The sequence below is a fragment of the Ochotona curzoniae genome, unplaced genomic scaffold (genome assembly GCF_017591425.1).
Source record: "Ochotona curzoniae isolate NIBS_2020 unplaced genomic scaffold, NIBS_Ocur_1.0 scaffold_3835, whole genome shotgun sequence".
In the NCBI taxonomy this organism is placed as follows: domain Eukaryota; kingdom Metazoa; phylum Chordata; class Mammalia; order Lagomorpha; family Ochotonidae; genus Ochotona; species Ochotona curzoniae.
This window is the reverse complement of record NW_024467114.1, coordinates 18,716,353-18,740,941: the sequence shown is the minus strand read 5'-3', so window position 1 is coordinate 18,740,941 and position 24,589 is coordinate 18,716,353. Positions and strand designations below refer to the sequence as shown.

At 40.2% G+C, this 24,589-nt stretch overlaps 1 protein-coding gene across 4 annotated transcripts in view; it reads right to left on the bottom strand.

The window, feature by feature from the left end:
- The window catches only part of AMPH (amphiphysin), a 141,022-nt gene that overhangs the window by 50,495 nt on the left and 65,938 nt on the right, over nucleotides 1-24,589 (bottom strand). For all 4 annotated transcript variants that reach the window (XM_040964789.1, XM_040964790.1, XM_040964792.1 and 1 more), the window contains exons 3-5: nucleotides 15,744-15,798; nucleotides 4,224-4,318; nucleotides 1,244-1,339 (exon numbers count right to left, since the gene is read on the bottom strand). In XM_040964789.1, coding sequence (XP_040820723.1) covers nucleotides 1,244-1,339; nucleotides 4,224-4,318; nucleotides 15,744-15,798 — 246 coding nt within the window. The remainder of the gene's footprint in view (nucleotides 1-1,243; nucleotides 1,340-4,223; nucleotides 4,319-15,743; nucleotides 15,799-24,589) is intronic.

Genomic DNA, 24,589 nt, shown 5'->3' with positions numbered 1-24,589 from the left:
GAGATTGGTGTAGGTAGTCTTATGGAATTCAAAGAAAAAAGTGTCAAATTTCTCAGAGATTTGAAAATAACTGATTTATATCTTTCATTAGGTTGTATTTATCCAATTACTCAATAAAACACTTTGCTGTTTATTGAAACAACATCATTGAAAAATCAATGCTTTGGATCTGTGCCCTGTGGTTTCTTGCTAACACAGCCAATATATTTAGTCTGATCCATCTAGGATCTTGTCTAGTACCTCCAAACCCACTTTGTATGTTTTACAAACTAGTTTTGGGCATTCTGTATGGAATATATATATCCAAATTATCATTACGAGTGTTGTCTTCACTAGGAAACTTCACCCACATCTCATTACAAAAGCCAGAACACACTCCTGCAGACGGCTTGTTGGTGTTCGATCACAACCACAAAGGCCAGATACCAGAGGAATAAAGCTGCAGAAGACACCCAACAAGACACTTGAGATGTCAGCTAATGCTGATTCACATCCTCCTCACTCTATAGAAAAGATAGCTGGGCCCCGAACTTAAGCAGGGAACACAACTGTCTTCATGAGTGGTAGGGTGTAGAGAGGGCAGACATGTAATGCTAACAATTTGCTAACAGAACTCCACAGATGGCTTAAAAACCTCCCTGACCTCCAGAGCCAACTCCAAATCAGTATGATTCAATCCTTCATTTACATATTTAGCTTTGCAATGTATGGATCCAAGTGTCAAATAAGACAAGTGTTTAAGTCTAAAGGCATATGTAGCTGAAATGTATCTATGTCCACATTTTAGTTTGAATCTAAAACTTTCAAGGAGAGAAGAAATCTTCAGGTGCACAATGAGCGCATGCAAAATGGGAAATGATCTGAGTCTGCTCCTGTGTTTGAAACGAAGCTTCTGTGATCACTGTTTATTTTAATGGACGTCCTGGTCAAATGCTATGAAATAACACTGAATAAAAAGAAGACAGGAAATTTTTACTTCTTCTGATGTGTGATTTCTTATCTACAGGCCTAAAAATATTTCTATAGAGAAATAAAAAAGTAGTTCACTAAAGGGGAAAAATAATTTTTGTAACTACATTTCATTTCAAGCTGATAGAACAGATTAAGAATTTCATGCTTAAATAGATGAAAGGCAACCATTTATCTTTGATGTCAGGCTGAGGACTTTGAATTCTTATCTTCCCCATGTTACAACAACTGTATAAGACCATTTAATTCTCCATTTATAGATACAGGAAAATACCTTTATGTCTGGGAATTGGCCCAGGTAGGTATCCAGTGTCAGCAAGGATCCATCCACGAGTTTTTGATGGAAGTCTTCCCACAGTACATCACATTTCTAAAAGAAAAACAGAAATAAAGAGATAGCTGCAGGACTAGTTAAACTAGATACTTTTCAGAAAACTTGCAAAAAAAATCTGATCTACAAAATTAGATAAGTAATATTTTATAAGATATCAGATTCTAGAACACATGTGGCTTATATAATATAGTAACATTCCAACATAATTGGGCCACCAGTTCTAAGTAACAATGTAAGACATGTAAAAGCTCAGCTCACTAAAAAATGCATTTCTAATACGGAGTTACTAAAGAATGTAGATGTTTCCAAAGGATGCTCTATTCTTACAGATGGGCTTTGGTGAGTAAAAGGCTTTGGTGGGTCTGGCGGCGTGGCTTAGCAGCTAAAGTCCTCGCCTTGAATACGCCGGGATCCCATATGGGCGTCGGTTCTATGCCCGGCAGCTCCACTTCCCATCCAGCTCCCTGCTTGTGGCCTGGGAAAGCAATCGAGGACGGCTCAATGCTTTAGGACCCTGCATCCGTGTGGGGGACTTGGAGGAGGTTCCTGGCTCCTGGCTCCAGATTGGCACAGCACTGGCCATTGCGCTCACTTGGGGAGTGAATTATCAGATGGAAGATCTTCCTCTCTGTCTCTTCTCCTCTCTGTATATCTGACTTTGCAATAAAAATAAATAAATCTTTAAAACAAAAAAAGGCAGAAATCCATTGAGACAACTTGCTTCTGAAGCAATCTGTGAAAATAGAAGCCATTCTAGACAACCTAAACAGAAATCATTACTGAAACCTTCTTTAAAAAGCAGAAAATGTACAGTTGTATAGGAAAGAGCCTTACCATTTACAGAGTATAGACTACAATAAGCACACAATGAAAATTACTACATCTATTATATCTCTTTCAAGGCAATGGGCTGATGTGTGTGTGGGCACGAACCTCTGTAATTCCTTGGTTCTTACAATAGTTTTATGAGGAAAGATTTCACTATTACCACTACACAGAAAAAGAGACTGAAGTTCAAAGATGCTACATATAACATAATCAAGGCCACACAAGTGATAGATGGCAAACCTAGGTTTCAACCCACATCTGTCTCCTTGACTTCAAAGTCCCTAAAAGTCCATGAGCTGTTATTCCAGAGTATGATCCACATCTCAGTTCTATGATTTTGGGAACCACCCTTCAGGCTCCACTTCCCTAATAAATGTGTTGATGAGGTAGAGTACTCACAAGGTTACAAGTATTCCACAGGTGCTCAAGTGTGTCATCTTTATGCTTCTTTACATTTTGGCTCTCCTGACAGATGTGGTTAAAACTGTTCTCCCCTTTGTTCTTTGTAACTGAACTTTTAACTTCAGCTGGGTAGTCACCTATGATACAGACTCTACTTCTCAGAGTCCACTGTATATAGGTGTAGCCGTGTATCTAAGTCTGGCCAATGGTATGTACTTTCAAGAAGTGTCATGAAAAGTCGAAGTCAGCCCTCCTTCCAAGTCAACTTCTGCCTTGTAGTTGAAGGAAATGCATAAATGGGAGCTGGTGGCCAGAGCTCAGAGAACCACTGACCTGAGAGGGTAAGCTGAGAACGGCAAAATTATGTCCACTGTGCCATATTCGGATGCCAATATCCAAATTCTTTGATGTGAGAGATCAGTTTCTATCTTGTTTTTTTTTTTTCAAAAAAGAACCAATATCAGAAGGTTAAAAAGTATTTAACTCCATGATGTTCAAACATGCTGTCTTTATACCTATGAAATTTAAGATGCAATTACTTAAAAATTTGAAATTCGCACTTGAAAATGATAACATGGAAGCCACTTTTGCCAAACCTAAATCATAAAAGTGTTCCAAAGATGTAATACACTCACTAAGGGTCTTTCTCACAAATAAAGCTCTCCTTCCTAATGAGGTCATGATGATCAAGGTCATGGTGTCAGAACTGTCAGGGAGCTACCCAGAATTCCTGTTTACTCATCTTTCCCAAAGCGGCAGTCCTTCAGCTCATTTCATCATTTTCTGTGAGCACAGGCTGCCACTTCCTAGGCCTTGGGTACCTGTAGGAAGTACAGTCATTCTCCAAAGAAAGATGACACAACAAACAATGGCTCTTCATTGGAACAAGGCTGTAACAGGGAATCCAAAGCTGATGGCTTTCTCCTATTGGTAATCATAACATATACCGAGCTCTGACCAGGTGACACAAAACACAATGTTCTTAAATATCTATGTCATACAATGTCTATGTACAATTACTATTTGAACTTCATAGATGAGCAAACTAAAGCCAAACATATTTAAAGAACCAGCCCAATGTTACACAGTGCTACTCTTGTCTCTGACGTATTTTATTTATATACCACAGCAACATCCACTCACCTCCCATCAGCCAGAAGCCCTTAGCTAAAGGTTGGATTTCAGACATAATGACATGTGCAGGGCCAAATCTGTCCTGAAATATGCTCCTTTGAGCAGGCTAGATGTGCTCTGAGGCCTTCTCTTCAATGAGTAGAGTAGCAGCTGGTGAAGGGGAATGGCTGTGCTGAGTTGTACCGCTGAATCCAGGGAGGGATGGTGCAGAGGGGGATGAAGGGCATCTTATTGCAGTTAGTGCACAGACTCACACTGTAATTCAGTTCTGCTAGGGATGAACTGTTAATTCCTGCCAATTAAATGCCATTGATATTTCAAAGAAAAAATGATCATGTGCCCATAGCTTTACATTTTTCCATGGTTATCTTCACCTTGTGCTATGAATTTGGGTTGATCCAAAAAACAAAAGTGCATGATGCCTCCTGGGTGTGCAGGCTTGCTCCAGATTAAAGCATTTAACTGGCAAGGTGGGGGAAAGGCAGAAGAAGCACGATTTGGTGAGAGCGCTGCAGAAGCCACCGGGCCTCTGGTGTGAGACCATCCTGGACCTTACCTCGCCAACCATCTTCACGTCTTCCCGTCCATACCAGTCTGGCTCATAGACCTCATGCAGTGACTCGGTGAGCTTCATGGAGGCCTCTTGCATGCCTGGTATTGAAGAGAAACAGCTTTTGTTACACAGACACAGATGTGGAGTTGACTGAAGTATTATGTAATATATATACATATATATATATCACATCATATTCCAAAATATGTTTAACTTTTACATTGTTTACTTATTTATTTTTTAAAATTTGCTTGTATATTTGAAAGGTGGTATGACAGAATGAGAGACATCCTCTAATTGATGATTCACCTCCCAATGTCTGCAATAGCTGGTATTTTGCCAGGTGGAAGCCAGGAGCAAGTAACTCCACTGGGTCTCCTACGTGGGTGGCAGGAAACCCAGCATTTGGCCCATTCCCAGGCACATTAGCATCTGTGCCCCTAATTTTTTTTGTGAGAGAAAAATCCTGAATAGTAGTTAAATATGTAATAAAACTGCAGAGGCAGAACTGCTGCTTATATTTGTAATCATAATCACATCTTCCCTTCAGGGTCTCCAAGACTTACATATTGTATATTTTTCACTATTTAAATGCTGATAATAGATATAGAGAGCGCTTAGAGAACTCCAAATACACCTGCCACATGACCCAGCTACCATGCTCCTAGCAATATATCTAAAGGAATTGAAGACTGCATATGAGAAAATCACCTGTAATCCTATATTTACAGCAGCACACTCTATAATAGCCAAAGATATGGAAAGAACCCAGCTGTCCATCCAGAGTAGTGGTTAAAGAAACTATGGTACATCTACTCCACAGAACACTACTCAGCCATTAAAAAGAATGAAATTATACCACTTGCAACTAAATGGCCCCAACTAGAGATCATTATGCTTAGTGAAATAAGTCAATCCCAAAAGGACAAATACCATATGTTCTCTCTGAAATAAGGCAGCCTTCAAGCAAAATGTAAAATCAGTAACTCTTTCCATACTGTTTTTGCTGCAACCCATGGGTTTTGATATTTTTGTTTTTATTTTCATTTCTTCCAAATAGTTTCTTTTCTCTTACCAAATTCTTCATTGACTCACAGATCACACAGTAGCACCACTTTACCCAAGAGGCTTCTGTGTTTTTTTTTTTCATTTCTTCACTGCCATGTTGGTTATTCAGCAGCATGTGTCTTAACTCCATGGTGCTGCAAATATTTTGTTTTAACCTCATTCCTGTTGACTTTATTTCATGGCTTCTTATTTAAGGGAATATATAGTGACAGTATAATAGAGAATGTCCTATCCAGATGTGAAGATACAATGTAGTATGCACCTCTACTTCCAAATCAAAGACTGACTTCCAATAAAACTGTTGGATATATCTTGACAATAGGGTGTAGGACTGTCTGGCATTGTTAGTACCAGCAATGTCAAGACACACTTAAACAACAGAATAATGGGCATACAACTGCCTAAGAAGGACTCTACTGTTGTAATAATATGGGGGGAGGGATTTGGGGGAGGGCATAGGGAAAACTCAGACCCTATGGAATTGTACCATTAAAAAAAAAAAACACTAAGATAGTGACATGGCTTAAAACAGTAAAAATGATTAAGTAGTTAGACTGGTTAAGAGTCCTGTGATTTCATAAGTTTTTAACTAAGAAAAAAGAAGAGAAGGGAAGGGAAGGGAAGGGAAGGGAAGGGAAGGGAAGGGAAGGGAAGGGAAGGGAAGGGAAGGGAGAAGAGAGGAGAGGAGAAGAGAGGAGAGGAGAGGAGAGGAGAGGAGAGGAGAGGAGAGGAGAGGAGAAGAGAAGAGAAGAGAAGAGAAGAGAAGAGAAGAGAAGAGAAGAGAAGAGAAGAGAAGAGAGAAAGAAAGAAACAACAAACAAACAAACAAAGGAAGGAAGGAAGACTGATTGATTTGGGGCCTGGCATGATGGCACAGTGGCTAAAATTCTTGCCTTGAATGTGCCAGGATCCCATATACGCACTAGTTGGTGTCCTGGCTGCTTCACTTCCCAGCCAGCAATCTGCTTGTAGCCTGGGAAAGCGTTACAGGTTGGCCCAAATCCTTGGGGCTCTGCACCTGTGCGGGAGGCCCAAAGGATGCTCCTGGTTCAGCTCTGGCCATTGTGGCCAGTTGGGGGGGGGGCAGGGGGAACCAGTGGATGGAGGATCTTTCTCTCTGGTTCTCCTTCTCTCTGTATATCTGCCTTTCCAGTAAGTAAACACAAAATAAATACAAAAATAAACTAAACAAAAAAGTTTTATTTTTCCCAGCATTAAAGGCTATGAATGAAGTTTTAAGTTAAAGCTCTCAGAAAGGTATAAGATTTTAACTCTAGGGGATTGAGGTTTTGTTAGATTTACCCTTTTGTTACATTTTTAAAATGCTGCTAGTAGTAGTAGGAAAGATCTAACAGTTCTGAGTGGTTCATGCTGATCTAAGGCACCAACAAGCCTTTTCAGGTCTTGCTTACATCTACCCATGAATAAGACAGCTGGTAAAGTGACAGCTAGGTTGCCATGGAAACAGATCACTATCCTGGCTAGTAACTTAGAGGAGGCACTAAACGCTTCTCATCAGCTGGGAAATGGGCTTACCCTAGTTTGGTCCCTAAGAGGTATGAGAAGAGGCTGGTCTGAGGGCAGGAGAGAACATCAGAGCGCCCTTAGAAGAATTTTAAAACACACTGCATCAACCTCATACCAGTAAATCCAAGATGAAAACCATTTGTGTAAGCTGAACACTCAGCCACATGCTCCTTGGACAGACTATGGGTTCAAATATGAGAGAAAAGGAAAAAGTAAAAGAAGACAAATGAAATAATTTTATACAAGTGAACATGCCTTCTGCATTTCCTAACACATTTTAGTGTCTCAGCAGAGACCATTTCCTGTCTACCTGCACACCAGAGTTCTGAATGTTTCGTTAGCCACATGAAATGCCAAAGTCCCCAAGCTTCTCCTGGATGGATGGGTGGGGACATTCTGAGCATGTTCACAAGCGCCCTTGGGAGTATGTTGCACAGCCTCCTTAGGCTGAAGCAACTCGGGTAATAGACCCTCAGGCAAGGAAATCAATAATGGCTGAAGTCTCTGAGAACTCTAATAAAACATAGTACAAAGGTGCAGACACAGCCAAAAGTGGCACAAAAATCTTCATCTCTCCCTCAAAATGAATGGATCAAGTTAGCAAGAACATGTTCTCATTTGATTGACTCACTGCAGGTGTGGCAGCAGCATTATACCTACCCCAAGTCAGGGAAATCTGTACCAAGAAAAGCACTCCCCAAATTCAAATCAAAATTCAGGTCTAACTGATCTTCTCTAACTTAGACGCCAGAATGCTTTTGAAGTTTTCTCTACATCTCTCTCTTGAGTTTGAAGGGAAATAATACCTATAAATTAAGCATCCCTGAACTTAAAATTCAAAATGCCCTAAAATCTCAAACTTTCAAAGCACCAACATTGTGTCACAAGTGGAAAATTCTATATCTGATTTTTCCTGACAAGTTCATGTAGGTGCATTAACAAAATACTATGTAATGACCAGTATTGTATATCATGGGTAAGCCACTGCCTACAATGCTGGCATCCCATATGGGCATCATTCAAGTCATTACTGCTCTATTTTTGATCCAGCTCCCTGTTAAAGCACCATGGAAAGCAACAGAACATGACCCAATTGCTTAGTCCTCTGAATTCAGAGGCAAGACTGAAAGAAGCTCCTAGATTTCGCCTGGCCCAGTCCAGTCCATTGTAGCCATTGGGGGAATGAACCAGTCAATGTCCCTCATTCTGTCTTTCAAATAAATAAACAATCTTTTAAAATCTACATAAAATCATCAATCCCTACATACTTACACTTTTGTCCTTTCTGCAAAATATGTTATACTGATACAAGTGTTCTGAAATAAACACCCAGAAATCTAAAAACACTTCTAATTCCAAACATTTCTTAAAACTGTAACTTTGTAAGTAGAATTTTAACGTCTTAAGAGGGAAAATAGAGCTATAGCATTGTAGGGCAAATGATCTTCATGGTGATAAACGAAACTACAAACATAAGCTAAAAATAAAATTATGTAAAGCCTGATCATTGAGGCCTATAACACAATTACGCACTACAGATGTGTCTCAGCAGTCAAAAATAACTACTCATTACTGTATGGATCATTTGGAAAGAAGCCATTTGACACAGAAAATGCTTCTAACATATCCATAGGAAGCACTTGGAAGGATACACAGGTGAACAAACCACAAGCTACGCTCTAAAGGAGCATAAAGATTAGCATAGATTCTTACACTTGAGAACTGCAACAATTTGAATATTTCCCCCAAAGTTCATGTGGTAGAAACTTCCTCTCCAAGGCAAGTTCTGTGAGGTGGGACTTTTTAGGCCATGAGGACTATGTCCTGAGGAATGGATGAATGCCAGCCTCTCAGGAATGGGTCTGTTATCATGTGAGTGGAATCCCTGTAGAGGGTGAGCTCATTTCTTCTCTCTGGCTCTCTCATTTGCATGATATCTTCTACAAAACAGAAAGATGCCTCTCACCAGATGTGGTCCCTCAAGCCTTGAATTTCCAGCCTCCAGACCCACATGACAAACAATTTCTGCTCATTATCAGGTACCCAGTCTAGCTCTCTTGCTATAACAGCAGAAAACGGACCAAAAATATGCTTTGTTGGCCAAAGTTCTGGGAAAATAAACCCCAAAATCTAAAAATCAAATTTCTTGAAAGCAATTTGGCAACAGTACATTTCTAAATCACTTCTGTCATAATAAGATCCAATACTCAATATTCTCCTAAAACTCCAGTGATTTACAAAATTGCAAGGTAATTGTCCTGCAACACATGTATTAAGAATTACTTTTTAAAGTTTTGGACCTTCTCCAAGGCCTTGAATGTGATATCTTCTATTTCCATTCCCAATATGTGAGTCTGTATTTTCACCCACTAAGACATACTGCGTAGCCTGCACTACTGCGACAATACTCTGCATCTGCACAGCCTGAAAGTGTACACTTTAGTTAAAAATAGCATCTGTTTCAATATATTATAACAATAAGCACCAACAGCAGCAAACCATGAAAAGAATGTCCAAATTATTGCAAGTATCTAGTTGATTTGCATCACAGTTCAGAAACGTGTAGGAAGACAGCAGCTGCCTCAGTTGAAAGCAGAAAATTCTTCCTCCTAGTCTAGGGAACAGAGCAAGCATAAGGATCAAACTAAGAAAACAGACAGGTGGTTCAAGAGAAGCCAGCCCCACCCCTTACACCACACCTGGAAGCACCTGATGAATATTCATTACACTACTGAGCTGAGCTGCCTTTAGAGACAGATCTTGTGTACCCCCCAGTGCTGCGTGTGGCCTCCCCTGCCAGCCACAGGCTAATGACTACTACTCCCACCTTACTACACCTCCACTTGAATATCCTACTAAATCCCAAGCTTCATTTGTGTAATATAGTGACAACCACTGATAACTGTGGAGGGGAGAAGAGATAAGAAGACTGTCAAACTGGCCTTTTCATTTCTTTAACCTTGATTGCAACAGGTACCACACACGGACAGAAATAAGCACTAGTATTCCTTAGAACAGTGAGTGAGTGGGTGATTGCAGTTTAAAAAGAATCCATTGGGGCAAAACAAGAAGAGAGGAAGTGGTAGTTCTCAAAGATGAAGAAAAGGAGTAGAAATGCCAATTACCCAATTTGAACAGAGCACGCACACTGGATACATGTTTTGATATGTGGCATTGAACTCCATAAAAGCATTTTATTAGCATGAGTGCTGAAAATAATAAATAATCATAAATTATGAGAATAAAACAAGTCTGCTGTACAATCCTATAAAACAAATAAAGTAGGAACATCATTTAAAAACAAAATGAAGCACATACTTCATGTCTGAGACCAGTCTCCAATGGTCCTGTCCATACTTGTCCCTACTGCACTTCCTAGCCCTCATGAGTATCACCATTGGCCCTGCCAGAAAACCAGAAATCATCCTCCAACCATCCTCCAAAACAAAGCTTACCATCAAGAAACATCAACTCGGCCTGATTCTCAAATGCCACCTTGTTTCCCTGCCTACTGCCACAGGACTGGGTTAGGCAATCATCATCTATCGTTTTGATTAGATAAGATTTAATCTCCATAAATGGTTCATTAAAGTAACTGGCACATATTAGCCATCCAAATGTCAAACATCATTATCAAAAACATTTTTGGAGGCAACACAGCATAACAATTAACACTATTATTTGCAATCAATCAGCTTTTGTTGCAGTCTTAGTTCCATTACATACCATCTGTGTGGTTTCCAAGCAAATTCCTAATCATCCTAAACTTCAATTTTCCAGAGTAAACTCCTCCAATACTATCTGCTATCACGTTGTTGGGGAAAATTATATAAATTATAGCAAATAAAAAAAGCTTAACTCAGTGCCTACCATATCAGTCTTTAATACATATTCACTACTACTAGCAGTAGTGGAAGATATTCCTGATTTCCTTAGTTTTATATCTTATAGTTTAAATTACACAGAATTGCAATTACTATTTTTCTAAGATGCAAATCTGATCAACTGGTATACCATACAAAGCTTTACTAACGTAATGGCTTCCCTCCCCAGGAGTATAATAAAGCCCTGACATATTATTGAAGAACCTAGGCATTTTCTGCCTTTTGTGATTCTGCCTTAATTGCTTGGCTAGGGGCTGTGTGAACTCCAGGCCTGATAGTCTACGTGACACCTGGCGGGTGTAGGCAGACCACTCCTCAGGAAGGAGGTACCTGAATAAACCACCTTTATGCCTTAGCACTGACTTTAGACTTGATGATTATCTGGGGATTTCAAAATCCAGCACAACATCTGGGGGCTTGTCCGGGATCCCCAGGTCATCAAGAGTATGGCATGTGTGGTGAGTGTTGCCTAACTTCTCTTTACCAGCCAATTTTATCTGATCGGCTACCCTTTTCAGCTGAATTTTGTTTTTGTGCCTAGTATAGGGACAGGAAGCCCTGAATGGGTTAAGTGCTTGCCTGGTGAGTGGGCTGAGAGGCCTCTCCAGGCAAGGCACCGTTTTTGCTAAGGAGGACTAGTTGTGTTCCCTCTCAATGATTTTTCTTTTAGTAGGCCTACGTTGTTAACCGTGTGTCTTTCTTGTCTTGAAACTGTTGTGTGTTTTTGTGTCTGCTGGGTATAAGTTAAATGCTTGCTAGGATAGTTAAATTGGCTGCAAAATCTTGGACTGTGAGAACTTTGTAAGAGGGCCTCTTACCTAGATTAAATTGAACTAATGAGTGGTGCGCCTAAATTCTAATTTGAATACAGCGAGAGAAAGTTTCTCTAGATTAATTTTCTGAGCAAGCAGGATGGCCAAAAGTCTCCGGAGAGTTTGGGAGTCGGCAGCTGACATTACAGAGTCTGGGTGGACACGTAATTCGGCTCTGTCGGCTGGGATCTCTTGGTGACGACTGGGGTCCCCAAGGCCAACGTCCCTGGGTCCAGGTGCCTGACCTGAGGGACTGTGTGCTCTCCCTGGTTCTGAGCTGGACGAACCTGCTTGCCTGGGTTCCGAGTCCGATGAGCTTGGGGGTAACCTAATTGGGTGTCAGATTCGGTGGGGTTTCTGCCTGGGTTCCGAGTCTGATGGTGAAGGTGACCTTCTAGCTGGGTTCCGGATTCCAGGGGACTGTAAGTTGGTTGTTCCAAACTCGAGGGGGAAGAGTCGGTGCCCTTTCCACCTAGGTTCCAGGTCCGAGGGGCTGTGATGTCTTTGTCCTGAATTGGATGTGTGTTACTTGTCTTTGTTCTGTAGCCCTGCTCTCATCTTAGGCTTGAAGTCTGTGAAAGCTCCCTCTGCTTCCTGGTGTTGCCAGTCAGCCTCAGTTTATCTTCTGGGCATTGATATGCATATTTAGGAGGACCTGGCTGAGAACAAACTCTTCACCACCCCCCTGCTGGGGAGAGGTTTGACTTGATTTAACTCCATCTGGCCTGAGAGATTTTCTTGCCTTTGCCATCAAATTCAACCTACTTGCTAGCATGCTCAGTTAAATGTACATTTAACCAACTTACTTGAATCTCTAAATTGTTCAAAATTCTGAACCAAGTCTCCCGACTTTGGGAATTCCATAGGATCCATGGAACTCTCAAAAATAGAGACAACATTTGGATAATTTAACTGTTATTTGAAATACTCTGGATTATAATCGCACAATGTTATGAAACTGCCAAGTTGGTTGCTCCATATGTTTAATATTTACATGGTTACAGAGAATGGATATTGATGTTTATTTATGTCTATTGGTCAAAATATCTTTTTAATCACGAAACTGATTCAGCTTATAAGTTATCTGTGTTCTTATTTACAAAGTATTATTTCTGAGACTTTGCCTTACAGGAAGACAACGAATTCTTAAAGGATGCGTGGTAAAATTGTTTATATTGTGTGCATTTTCTAAGTATTTAACCTTTAAAGGAACTGAAGTTTGATTCCTTGTCAGAAAACAGTGTCATAATATCTTTTATGTTGTTTTCATCTTATTGATGACTAACCTGCTAACTAGGTTCAGTAGATTCTTAGGCAGCCTCCTAAGACAACAGCCAAGCTGAAGCTCTTCCATACCCTTGACTTCAATAAAATAGAAGATGAGAAGATGCCCCGGGCTATGGAAAAGGGAGGGGCATGCTTGGAGCCTGGCCCTTGAAGAGTTTGGGACTTTGACTTTGTCCCTGCCATTGTGATTCTTAAGAAGGGGGATGTTCCCAAGTCAGCCAGGAGGAAGTAACTGCTTCTGGTTCTGAAATGGGTTTGCATCTTAAAATGTTTTCATGGATTGACTTGATGATTATCTAGGGATTTCAAAACCCGGCACAACACTATGATACATAAAACACTTCTATATGCAAACATTGCCCACATTTCCATGTCTTACTCCCCTTGGCTTCCTCCTTGCACCTCACTAAGCTATTTGTTCCCTACAGAACTTTGTTTCCTTGTCCTCTGGTTGCTTCTCCTACTTGGACTTTCCTTCCAACATTAACTCAAACTGCTGGTCTGGTGACCAACTCTGCCTTCTTCCTATGGCTATTAATGGTAAGTTCCCTAGAAGGACCATTTCTGAATGAAACCCTGGAGGGTAGAGACCTGTCCTATGTGACAGCAGCACTCAACACACATCAATTTGCCTATTACAGTGTCTATCTGCCCTTTTTACTTCTTCAGCTGTCACCCCCAGGTTGTCTGCCAGCTCCTGAGCACGCACTGTGCCCTGTGCATTTCAGCATCACTGTGTCTTGAAACAACATCAGGCAAACAATGATGCTGAAGAGCTGGTGGCTGCTAAATCAACGAGAGCTGAAGTTCCAACCCGCAAAGGTGATGCATCAACAAGAAGCAGAAATCAGAAAGTCCGTGGAGCTAGAAGGCCACCCAGAGACCAATGAGAAAAAAGGAATAGAATGGATCTTCTGTAACTCCATCTCATAGAATGGCAGTTTAAGAAAAGGTCAGAGGATTTCTACAACAACTGGAGCGCTTTGTAGATGAGGAACTCCAGGAAGCTCAGAGACTCAACACTTACTGCGTTACTATCCCATGATGCTCCAGGATCAGACCTCATACTGCCATAATGCTGCTGAAATGCTGACATGCTGCTGCCTACCATAGAAACTATGCTTCATGAAGACAAAACCAGCCATGGCAGCACTTGGTAAACACAAATGATTACCAACTTACAGAGGCTTCCCTTGTCTTTAAGAGTGTTCCCAAAACCAAAAATGTCTTCCTAGAAATGTTACAAACTCTTCATGAGACAAAAAAATTTCACGAAATTCTCGCCCAACAAACAGACATTCTGGATACGGTGTCAACAGAGAGGCTTGAAAGTAACCTGGTCAAAAGTCAAGTGACCAAGCTGCTCTCCAGAACTGTCCTTCCAACAACACCTGCAAAGAATCTACTCCCCACAGCTTTGTTAATGTGACATATTTTGGAGCTTCAGTCATTTTAATGTCACCGAGCATTTGTAGGAAAATAATGCCATATATTTTTATTGAATTATTTATTAAATTTCATTATTTATGAAGATAAGCACTTTTCACATTTTTGACTCATCTGTGGTGCTTTGGCTGCTCTTTGTCAAATGTTTCGACATTTTTTTCCTTAACCAATTGATACTAATTGTTTATTGAGCTCTTTATATTCTGGTTCAGTGTCGTTAAACATGTCAAATGATAAATTTATGAGGACAAATCATCTCAATTTGTTCTCTGCCTTTTGAGTTAAAGACCCTGCCCACCAAAGAGATTAAGTCTATAGTTTTTTCCCCAAGTACTTGACAGTTTTGAGGCAAGCATATTTAAAAACTTCACTAGAATTAGAACAGAGGAACAGGTTTTTAAAGATTTATTTATTTACTGGAAAGGCAGATTAGATTTACAGAGAAGGATAGACAGAGAAAAATTTTCCATCTTCTGGTTCACTCCTAAAGCAGCTGTAAAGGCTGGAGCTGAGCCAACCAAACCCAAGAATCAGGAGCTTCTTCTAGGTCTCCCACATAGCTGTAGGGTCTCAACGCTTTGAGCTATACTCTATTGTATTTCCAAGCTACAAGCAGGGAGCAGAATGGGAAATGGAGCAACTGGGATACGAACCAGTGTCCATAATGAATCCTATTGCTTGCAAGGAATCCTGTTGCTTGCAAGCCACTGCATTGGGTCCTAGGTACATAGTTTGAAGTGGAGCCTCTCATTTCTTTCTCAAGCCTTTGGCCAGTTTCCCCAAGAAATCTCTTGTCAGAGGAGTCATTCTCTCCCCCTACAAATCTCAAAATCTGATTGACCATACATGAGATCTGTGAGTACATCTGGCTCTGAATTTTGGCAGGGAGATTAATGAAGAATAACAAGAAGGCAAAGGCAAAGCAGTCTTCTCTGCTCCCTCACCCCTCCTATCCTAGAGCTCTCTCACTCTAGCCTCATTCCTTTACCTTCCACGATACACACCAAAAACCAAGGCCACAGTCTTTCTGTTCTATGCATTGCATATGCAGCTACAAACGCAGGTTCATACAAGTCACAGGCATCCCAGCTCCTAGTTTCTTGATATCCATCTGCAGGCCTCTTCCACTACTCCTGTCCCTTCCAGTGGGAGTCTGTGAACACTCCAAACCTGGCATCTGCTCTCCCTGGGGATGCAATCACGATGCAGCTTTTCTTAAATAAGGTGTCAAGCTCACTATAAACTTCCTAGAAATCGCTGACATGTGGGTAACATCTATTCTTAGTTTTCATCATAAGGGCAGATATATTTTGTCCTCATATATTCTGGATCTCATTTCAACAAGAATGCGGGGGTGAGTGAAATGGGGCACCTGTGTTCAAGTATTTATCCTGCCAGAAAGCCATGTGGTTTTGTAATGAACAACCCATCCTGTCACTTGCAAATACCAAGAACAACCAGTGCTGGGTGACATGCAGTAAACAACTCATACACATTACCTTTAATGGCTGCTAAATAGCCTCGGAGTTCTCGCTGAAGCCTGGTACCCTCTGCCTGAAAAACACACAAGCACAGAGATGCTAAACATCTTGTCTTCATTTTTACAAACAAGCATAAAAGCAACAACACATCTCAAAGTAATTTTTGCCAGGGAGTCATTCTTGGAAGAACATAAACATATGCACACAGCCTAAACAAAGCAGTATGTACACCAGTTAAACTATTTATAAAGAATTTACTATGTTTAGAAGAAAAGGAAAAGGAAAGTAAGATTTTACTAAGAGTAGAAAGTATGATGTATTAGGCTCCTGCATATTCAAGACAATTGGACAGACAGGGCACAAAAATATGAAATTAATAATTGTGGAACTAGCCATATACAGTGCCTCAGGAATTGCAATATGGTTAATTCAGATTCGAATGTGCTGTGGGTATACTGCGCAGTCAGTGAAATTACAATGGATGTTGAGGAGTTATAGTCAAAAACATGTCTCACTAATAATTTTATCACATGCTAAATTATAATGATTTTGATATATTCAGCAAAACTGCATCACTAAAATTAATTTCTCCTGCTTCCTTTCTATGTTTAATGTAGTCCACAGTAAATTTTTTTAAAGAATTATTTATTTTGATAGGAAAGGCAGATATATACAGAGAGGAACAGAGACAGAGAGGAAGATCTTCCGTCTGATGGGTCACTCCTCAAGTGGCCTCATTGGCTGGATTTGAGCCTATCCAAAGCCAGGAGCCAGGAGCCTCTTCCAGGTCTCCCATGCGGGTACAGGGTCCCAAGGCTTTAGGCTGTCCTCGACTGCTTTCCCAAGCCACAGGCAGGGAGCTGGATGGGAAGCAGGCCACTGGGATTAGAACCAGTACCCATATGGGAGTGTGCCCATATGGGAGTGTGCAAGGTAAAGACTTTAGCTGCTAGGCTATAGTGCTGGGCCTGCCCATAGGAGATTTTAAAGTATGTCTTTAGTTTGTATTTCCATTGGACTGTACTGAAATTAAAGAAAAATTAAAGTAGTGATTTTGAAATTTAAAGGTTTATTTTAGCTTGGTTCCTGAGACCCTGAGATGCAGACTGCACACAAACTAATTCAGGTGTGAATTCATCCAGGACCTGTCAAGAAAATAGTGAAGAGAGCCATTGCACAATGCGTTACACCTCCGTGCATAATTAGTTTCAGTCATACTGGGAAGGTCTGTAAGTCAATGTCAACCAAACACCCTGAAGATGCTCTAACTGAAGGGCAACGGAATTGGGGCATTTGATCTTCAGCTATTTTCAGTCACTGGGTGAGTGAGAACATTATCTCCTCCTTTTGTGTACACAAAGGCTGAGAGGTCCCCAGTAGCTAAAGAAAGCATTCGGAAAAGAGTCAGCAGTGTTGGAGGTTGCAAAACGCTGAAAGGCTTCAAAAGGTCAGGTGCTAAGAGCACAATCTGCCCTCCATGACACTGCAACTGGAAAATAAAAGCACATTCACTTGGGGTCAGTGTTGTGACACAGGATTTTTAAAAATTCTTGTTTTTGTTATGATACATTTTTTTTAAAGATTTATTTTTATTATTTTTTCATTGGAAAGGCGGATATACAGAGAGGAGAGACAGAGTGGAAGATCTTCCGTCCGATGATTCACTCCCCAAGTGAGCGCAACGGGCCGATACTATGCCAATCCGAAGCCAGGAGCCTCTTCCGGGTCTCCCACGCGGGTGCAGGTTCCCAAAGCTTTGGGTCGTCCTCTGCTGCTTTCCCGGGCCACAGGCAGGGAGCTGGAAGGGAAGCGGGGCTGCCGGGATTAGAACCGGCGCCCATATGGGATCCCGGGCCTGCTAGGCGAGGACCTTAACCACTTGCGCCACCGCGCCGGGCCCTATGATACATTTTTGTATGTAGAGAGATTTCGTCTTTGTTCTCCCCTCTCTCCATTCCCGCCCCTCCCACAGCATTTCTCCCTATATTATTACAGTGCTTTAGTTCTTTAGTAACAGTTCCAAGTTTAATATTCTGCTATTTAAGTACATTCATGGAATTGTAGGTATAGACAATGATGGAAAAAGATGCACACATTCCACTTAGGAAGCACTGTCTCAGAGTGAACTTCGCCTGTTCTTGTGATGCAACTTCTTGTCAATGCACATCCCCTGGGGGGAAGCAGATGATGGATTTGGTGTTAGGGTTTTTGCTATCCGCATGTGAGACTTTCCTGCAATTCCTGACTCCTATCTGCTCTGGACCAAATCTGGCTGTTGTGGGGATTTGGGAGTGTGAACCAGTGAGTCAAAGATCTCTCTCTTTCTCTCTATTTCTCTCTCTCTCGCACACACAGTGACCTGAAAATTAATTCTGAAAAACTTGCACTCTAATTACATATTCATTTAATAACATTTCACAGATAATAACTTCATCTTAATTGAGTCCATAGTAAGGGAGTAATTATAAAATTCATATTCCATTAAAAAGACACCCATTAGGTTTTTTTTTCACACAAACTACATATAGTAAAGAAGTAAAATGTATCATCAAAAATACTGTTATTGAAAGGCAGATTACATTTAGCTCTACAGCAATGTTACTCAAGTGTTTGGGCTATGAAAGAAGCATAAAACACCTATGATATTTAAAAACCAATAGTGATTAATGCCAAGAAACTCTGAAAACAAATGCTTGGTTGTTCAAAACCTTTTATTTATTTGAAAGGCAGTGAGAGGGAGAGAAAAAGAAGAGAAGAGAGACAGAGAAAGACAGAAATTTTTCTATCTAGTAGTTCACTCTTGAAATAGATGCCACAGCCAGACTCGGAACAGGCCAAAGTCAGCACTTAAGAACTCCATTCTGGTCTTCCGCATGGGAGGCAAGGGTACAAGTACTTGGGCCACATTTCTGCTTCCTTCCTAGGCACGTTAGCAGGAAGGTGGATTGGAAGAAGTATAACCAGACTTGAGCTGGCACTCTGATATGGGATCCATTGTGCCATAATGACAGTACAAAGTGTTTTGTCTCATGTATATACTTGACTCCAAATGCATTTCATATAGCACTTGTTGAGGGCAGATATAGTGACATTATTTCTATGAAATCTATGTAGAGTTCAGGGAAGGATTTTTGTGGGGATTTTTTGTACATTTTAATTAAGCTCAAGATATTTTTCTAGCTCCGTAAACTCAGGTACTATCAGATACAAGTTTAGTGGCAGTAAGGCATGGTGCTATGCACTATGGCAAAAATCGTGGTTGGCCTCTAAAACATTCTTATGTAGTAAGAATGTACTTCTAGAAAAGAAAGTACTTCTAGAAAAGAAAATACTTCTCTAGAATGTAGAAGAGTGCAGAATGTAGAATAATGTAGTACAAAAGTTCTTCTAGAGGAAAACAAAGAAAAAATGCTGAGAAAAAGCACCTGAGTGAAGGCAGAGTGTGAGGAAGACGCTGGGAAGACCAAGGAAGAATCAAATCAAGACAGACTTTTGGACAGAAAGAAGTCTTTCCACTGAATATCTAATATGTAAGAGGCCCTGTGTCAGATTCTGAGTTTAAAACTCCTGTCTCCTGATCTGTGGTTTTGCTTTCTGTAGTTTCAGCTATCTGCAGTCAACCACAGTCTGAAAATATGCATGAAAATTCAAGAAATAAACAATTTCTAAGTTTTAGATCATATGCCATTCCAAGAAAGATGCTAAATCTCTTCCCATTCTTTTCTATAGCATCTGGAAGGTGAACTATCCTTCATTGAATTTACCTACTCCATTTACGCACTGACTGCTTATCAGTCATTTGGAAGCCACATTAGTTATGAGAGTCCCAATACTGCAGTGTCTCTTTCAAGATACCATTATTTTGTTTAATAATCAAGAATAATGATGCCAGTAATTGAGTTATGCTAAGATAAGCCAGACAGTATTTCCTTTTAATAAAAATGTACAAGTTATCAATAAGGAAAAAAAAACTTATGTTGAGGTTGCTAAGATCTATGCTAAGGTGATTTTTTAAAAAAGATTTATGTATTTTTATTGGAAAGTCAGATATACAGAGAGTAGGAGATACAGAGAGGAAGACCTTCTATCTGATGTTTCGCTCCCCAAGTGGCTACAATGGCTGGAGCTGAGTCAAACTGGAGCCAAGAGTTTCTTTCTGGGTCTCCCACAGGGCTGCAGGGTCCCAAAGCATTGGGCCATCCTTTACTGTTTTCCCAGGCCACAAGCAGGGAGCTGGATGGGATACAGGATCGCCAGGACATGAACCAGCACCCCTATGGGATTCCAGTGTGTGCAAGAGGACTTTAGCTCTTAGGTTACCATCCTGGGCTCACTAAGGTGAATTCATAATGTTACCATAGATATGTCTGAAGATTTTTCAAAACTTTCATGAAAGATGGAATTTAGAGAATTTAGTACAAAGTTCTGAAAATTATATAATTTTTAAAATAAAATCAATATTATCTCCCTGAAGACTTCTGATTTATAAAGGAAAACAATACATAGTTGGTTTAGAATTATCTGCAGTTTGAGGCATGTCCTGAGGCATGGAATGGCTTCCTTTCCATAAGGACAGGTGATTATATACAAAATGTTTAAAAGTGCAGCTTTAGGAGATGCTGCTACAGACCACAGGGACTTTACCTCAGCAACATCAGACTCACTGCAGATACCCATGCAACATGTATAGAAATGTCTTGTGCTACTTCTGAGACAAAGCCATAAAGGCCACGCTATGGTCCTGCTATTGCTTTTCTTACTGTCATGAGTCCCATAATGTTCCAGTTAGGGGTTCTTTCCCCAACTATCTCTCCAGCGATGAGAACGTGAGCACAGCTGCCGTTCATATCTTCATGAGTAGGGAATATACTTCTGTGGCTGACAGGCAATTAGTTATTTCTTTCACAGCAATAACCTGACCTGAGCTGCCTTAAAATAAGTCAGCACTGATAGTAGAAATGCTGCAATGCACACAGAACTGGAACCTAACAGAGGAAAAAAAAAGCCCATGAAGTTAGTGGGCCAAAAAAAGCTATAAAAACATTACAGAAACATTTCAGAAAGCAAAGCAACTGGAATAATGAAGGACTGGGGTAGCAAATGGAAGTCTAACTGATGGGAAGAAATGGAATGGCACTGATAGGAAGGCAAGGCACAGGATTATTTTTACCATCAGAAAGCAGATAATTTGTAGAGAATCATATCTGAGATCAGATGTGATTTTTCAGGACACATCAAGACCCCAAGCAATGTAAAGCCTAAAGCCTGAAATGGTGCAATTAGGAGCATCTGACTCCTCTCATATTACAGTTTTCAGACTGGCTAAGTGTAGAATGTGGGGTACATAATGGTTTGTGTAAAGAAGAAAGAACCACGAAATAAGCCTGAAACATCTTTCTGGAACATCAATCTATTGAACTGGAGGTGAACAAATGGAAGACCAACCATTATTTTCCAACCACTGAGACACCTGCTATAATGTAGAATGAAAAACTGGATACAGATGGAACACAGAATTGCACAAAAGCCCCCCTGTTCCCTACTGTGAGCTTCAGGACTCAGCTCCACTTTCTCTTGCTCCCCTGTGGATATGTCTGAGAGGCACGGAGTGAAGAAGGGCTCACTTCTCACCACAATAATGTTGCTCCCTTGGCAAGTTGTACCAACCCCTCTATGAAAATGGTGGTTATGAGTCACCAGAATCTTCAGAGAATTGGGGAGCAGCCAAACAGTGGCAGAGAAGACCATTCTATTCCCGACTATTCGACCAATAAAGTATATTAAATTAATCCCAGAATTAAGTTACTGTGTCGTCCTTTAAACAAGAAAGAGAAGGAAATAATTCAGGTCTCCAATGTATACACTAAAGGTTTTCCAAAAGTGAAACAAGATTCCCAAAAGAGATCTTTATTTGAGAGTGGAAAAAAGTTTGGACAGCATAATAATGGCTTAAATAGATTAGTTCAATTTAAGCAGTAAACTCGAGGCTAATTTAAATGACTTTCTTCCTTCCCAATTATTCAAATCTCTAATTTTTCCCATGATACTAAGGTCTTATAAATCATTCAGTAACAACCACATTGAATTTTGGCTAAAATTCTGCCTGAATCATAAAGGTTAAAGACTCTCAAGAAAAATTATTCACCTACAATATGCCACACAGAAGTCCTTTCCATGCAACTTTCTGCACAGCAAAATGTCCTTCAGCTTATTATTCTGCATGAATCATAGATGTTTTAAATTAACAATTTCTTTTTTATTTAAAGGTCTTCAAAAAGCCCTTGGAAATGTGTTTTAAGAATACGTATGTACTTCAAAACTCTCTGCATTGAAATAAATGCGCCTTTTAACTCCACGTTGTACAACTTTTTTAAAGTACCCTTGCCTGTGTCTATCTTTTTTGGAAACTTATCTATGACATTCCAGGACCTCTGCCATTGTTGTATAAGGTAGGAAAAGTCATTCAATGTCACGAAGGCTTAGAGTTGTCTTTTTTTTTTTTATTAATCTGAAAAAGAAAATGGCATCATGGCCCCATTTAGATCCTGCAATTCTTCACAATATGCTGTAGTTTTGCTTCACATCATTCTCTTTGCCATTCATACCATTGTCTTCTGTAGACCGTCATTTGATATCATTGACATGCCACTCATTATTTTCTTTTTTTCCCCTGATAATCAGGAGAAAGAAACAGAGAGACCTTCCATCTACTAATTCAACCCTCATGTCTCCATAAGAACAGGGGCTGCATCACAACAAATGCTGGGAGCCAAAGTTGATATAAGTCTTCTTACTAGGTAGCAGGAAACCAATTACTCAGACTATCACTGCTGACTCCCACGGCTGACACTGGCACTAACCTGCCTTTTTATTCATGGCAGGAGAGAATTCCAATGTTTGAGTTCTCCATCCATTTCTAATGATTCCTCTGAACCTTTTACTGCTTCCTCTTCATCTTTACAAGTCCCTGCATTCAATTCCCGGCTCTTTTTGATTAAAATTTGCAAATTCTTTTAAAGATTTATTTATTTTTATTGGAAAGGCAGATCTGCAGAGAGAAGGAGAGACAGAGGGAAAGATCTTCAGTCCAATGGTCACTCTCTGAGTAGCCAAAAGAGCCATAGCTGAGCCAGTTCAAAGCCAGGAACCAGGAGCTTCTTTAGGATTTGTCAAACAGGTGCAGGGTCTCAAGGCTTTGAGCCATCCTCCACTGTTTTCCCATGCCACAAGCAGGAAGTTGGAAGGGAAGTGGAGCAGCTGGGACACAAACTGGCACCCATACGGAATCCCAGTGCCTGGAGGCAGGGGATTTATCAATTGAGCTATTGAGCTGGGGACAAAATTTGCAAATTCTTAAAGTATTGGTCTGATTTCAGTGAATTCCAAGCTCACTAAAAATTGCTCTGAAAATTAGCATTTCAGTTATTCAGCTGTAAAATATGTATTGTATCATGTTCATATGCACATAAAAATGTGAACATCTTTACCCTTGGGAGTACATGACTGTATCTCTCCTTCTATTATGTCTTTTTCTACCAGAAAAAACAAAACTCATTATTCCATCTCCTGACCATGCTCTCTTCAGGGCTCATGCCAACAAGAGGCAAAGTAGCGCACTATAATGAACTCTCCTGAACTACAAAGTATACTCTTCTTCAGACAAGACACAAGGACCCACCACCTATATGAAACTTTGCCCTGCCATATACGAGCAAAATCACATGGCTCTGGTTCTTTATGTTTTTCAGCTCAATCATTTATCAGTGTCAGGGGATGATGTTTTTCAAGTCTAGCCAGTCCCTCAGGCCTCACTTTCTTCCCACACATCCCAGGAGAGTCTTCTTTTCTTTCCTCATTAAAGCGATTCCCATCCACCAGTTCCCTTGAGGTCTTGTGGAGTGTGTGAGAAGGTGGCAGTCTTTCCAGGTCCCTGCTTTCAAACAGTTCTGGAAAAACAAACCAGGAATCTTAAGATGAAAATTAAAAAAGCATCCAGGGAGTACACACAGGTTAAAACAAACAAACAAAAGCTTTGTAAAAGTCTGAGAATCACTGCCTCTAGTCAAAAAGTCCTTTAATTCGCCTGCTCTGTAGTTGCTTGAAGCTACAGCTTTGTTCTCTTACTCCTGTGAGTACGTCTAAACATATATCCCTCAATGTGTTAGAATGGAGTTAAAAATCTAATTAAATAGCTAGAGAGAGACTGTAGCTGACACACTAGTAAGGAATGTTTCTGAGATCTTCAGAGCAATACAAAAAAAAAATCACTTTTTATATCTATTTGTATTTCTAGATGTTAAACATCAGGTTGGTCCTCAGTAACACTTTCTTAATTATATGCACATTTTGCAGCAAGGATGTGGAGGGATTGAGTTTCTGGACAACTCTGACTTGTGTGTGAACGTCTTCAGGACCATGGATAGCTCCAGACACCTATTAGAGCCCAACATTTAAACAATTAACTTAGCAAGGCTGCATGATAAATAACATTTGAAAAATAATTAACCTACTTATTTATTGTTTAGACACATTGAATTCTGAAGCATTAGAACATGTATTTTTTAAACTTTATTTAGGAGATGTAGAAACACCCACATAGGAGACCCAGCTTTGGAATGGCCCAGTCCTGGTTGTAGCAGCCATTTGGGGAGTGAACCCGCAGATGAAAGCGTTTTCTGTCTCTACCTCACTTTCTCTCTGAAATTCTAACAAAAAATTTAAAAATAATTTTAATTACATTTTTATCAAAGAAACTGTAAAGCATTTTTTAGTAGAATTTGAACAAACTTACAGAAGAAGGTATTTGCAGAAATTTACAGACAATGTAAATGATGTCTAATAAACAACAACAGCTATCACTGCAC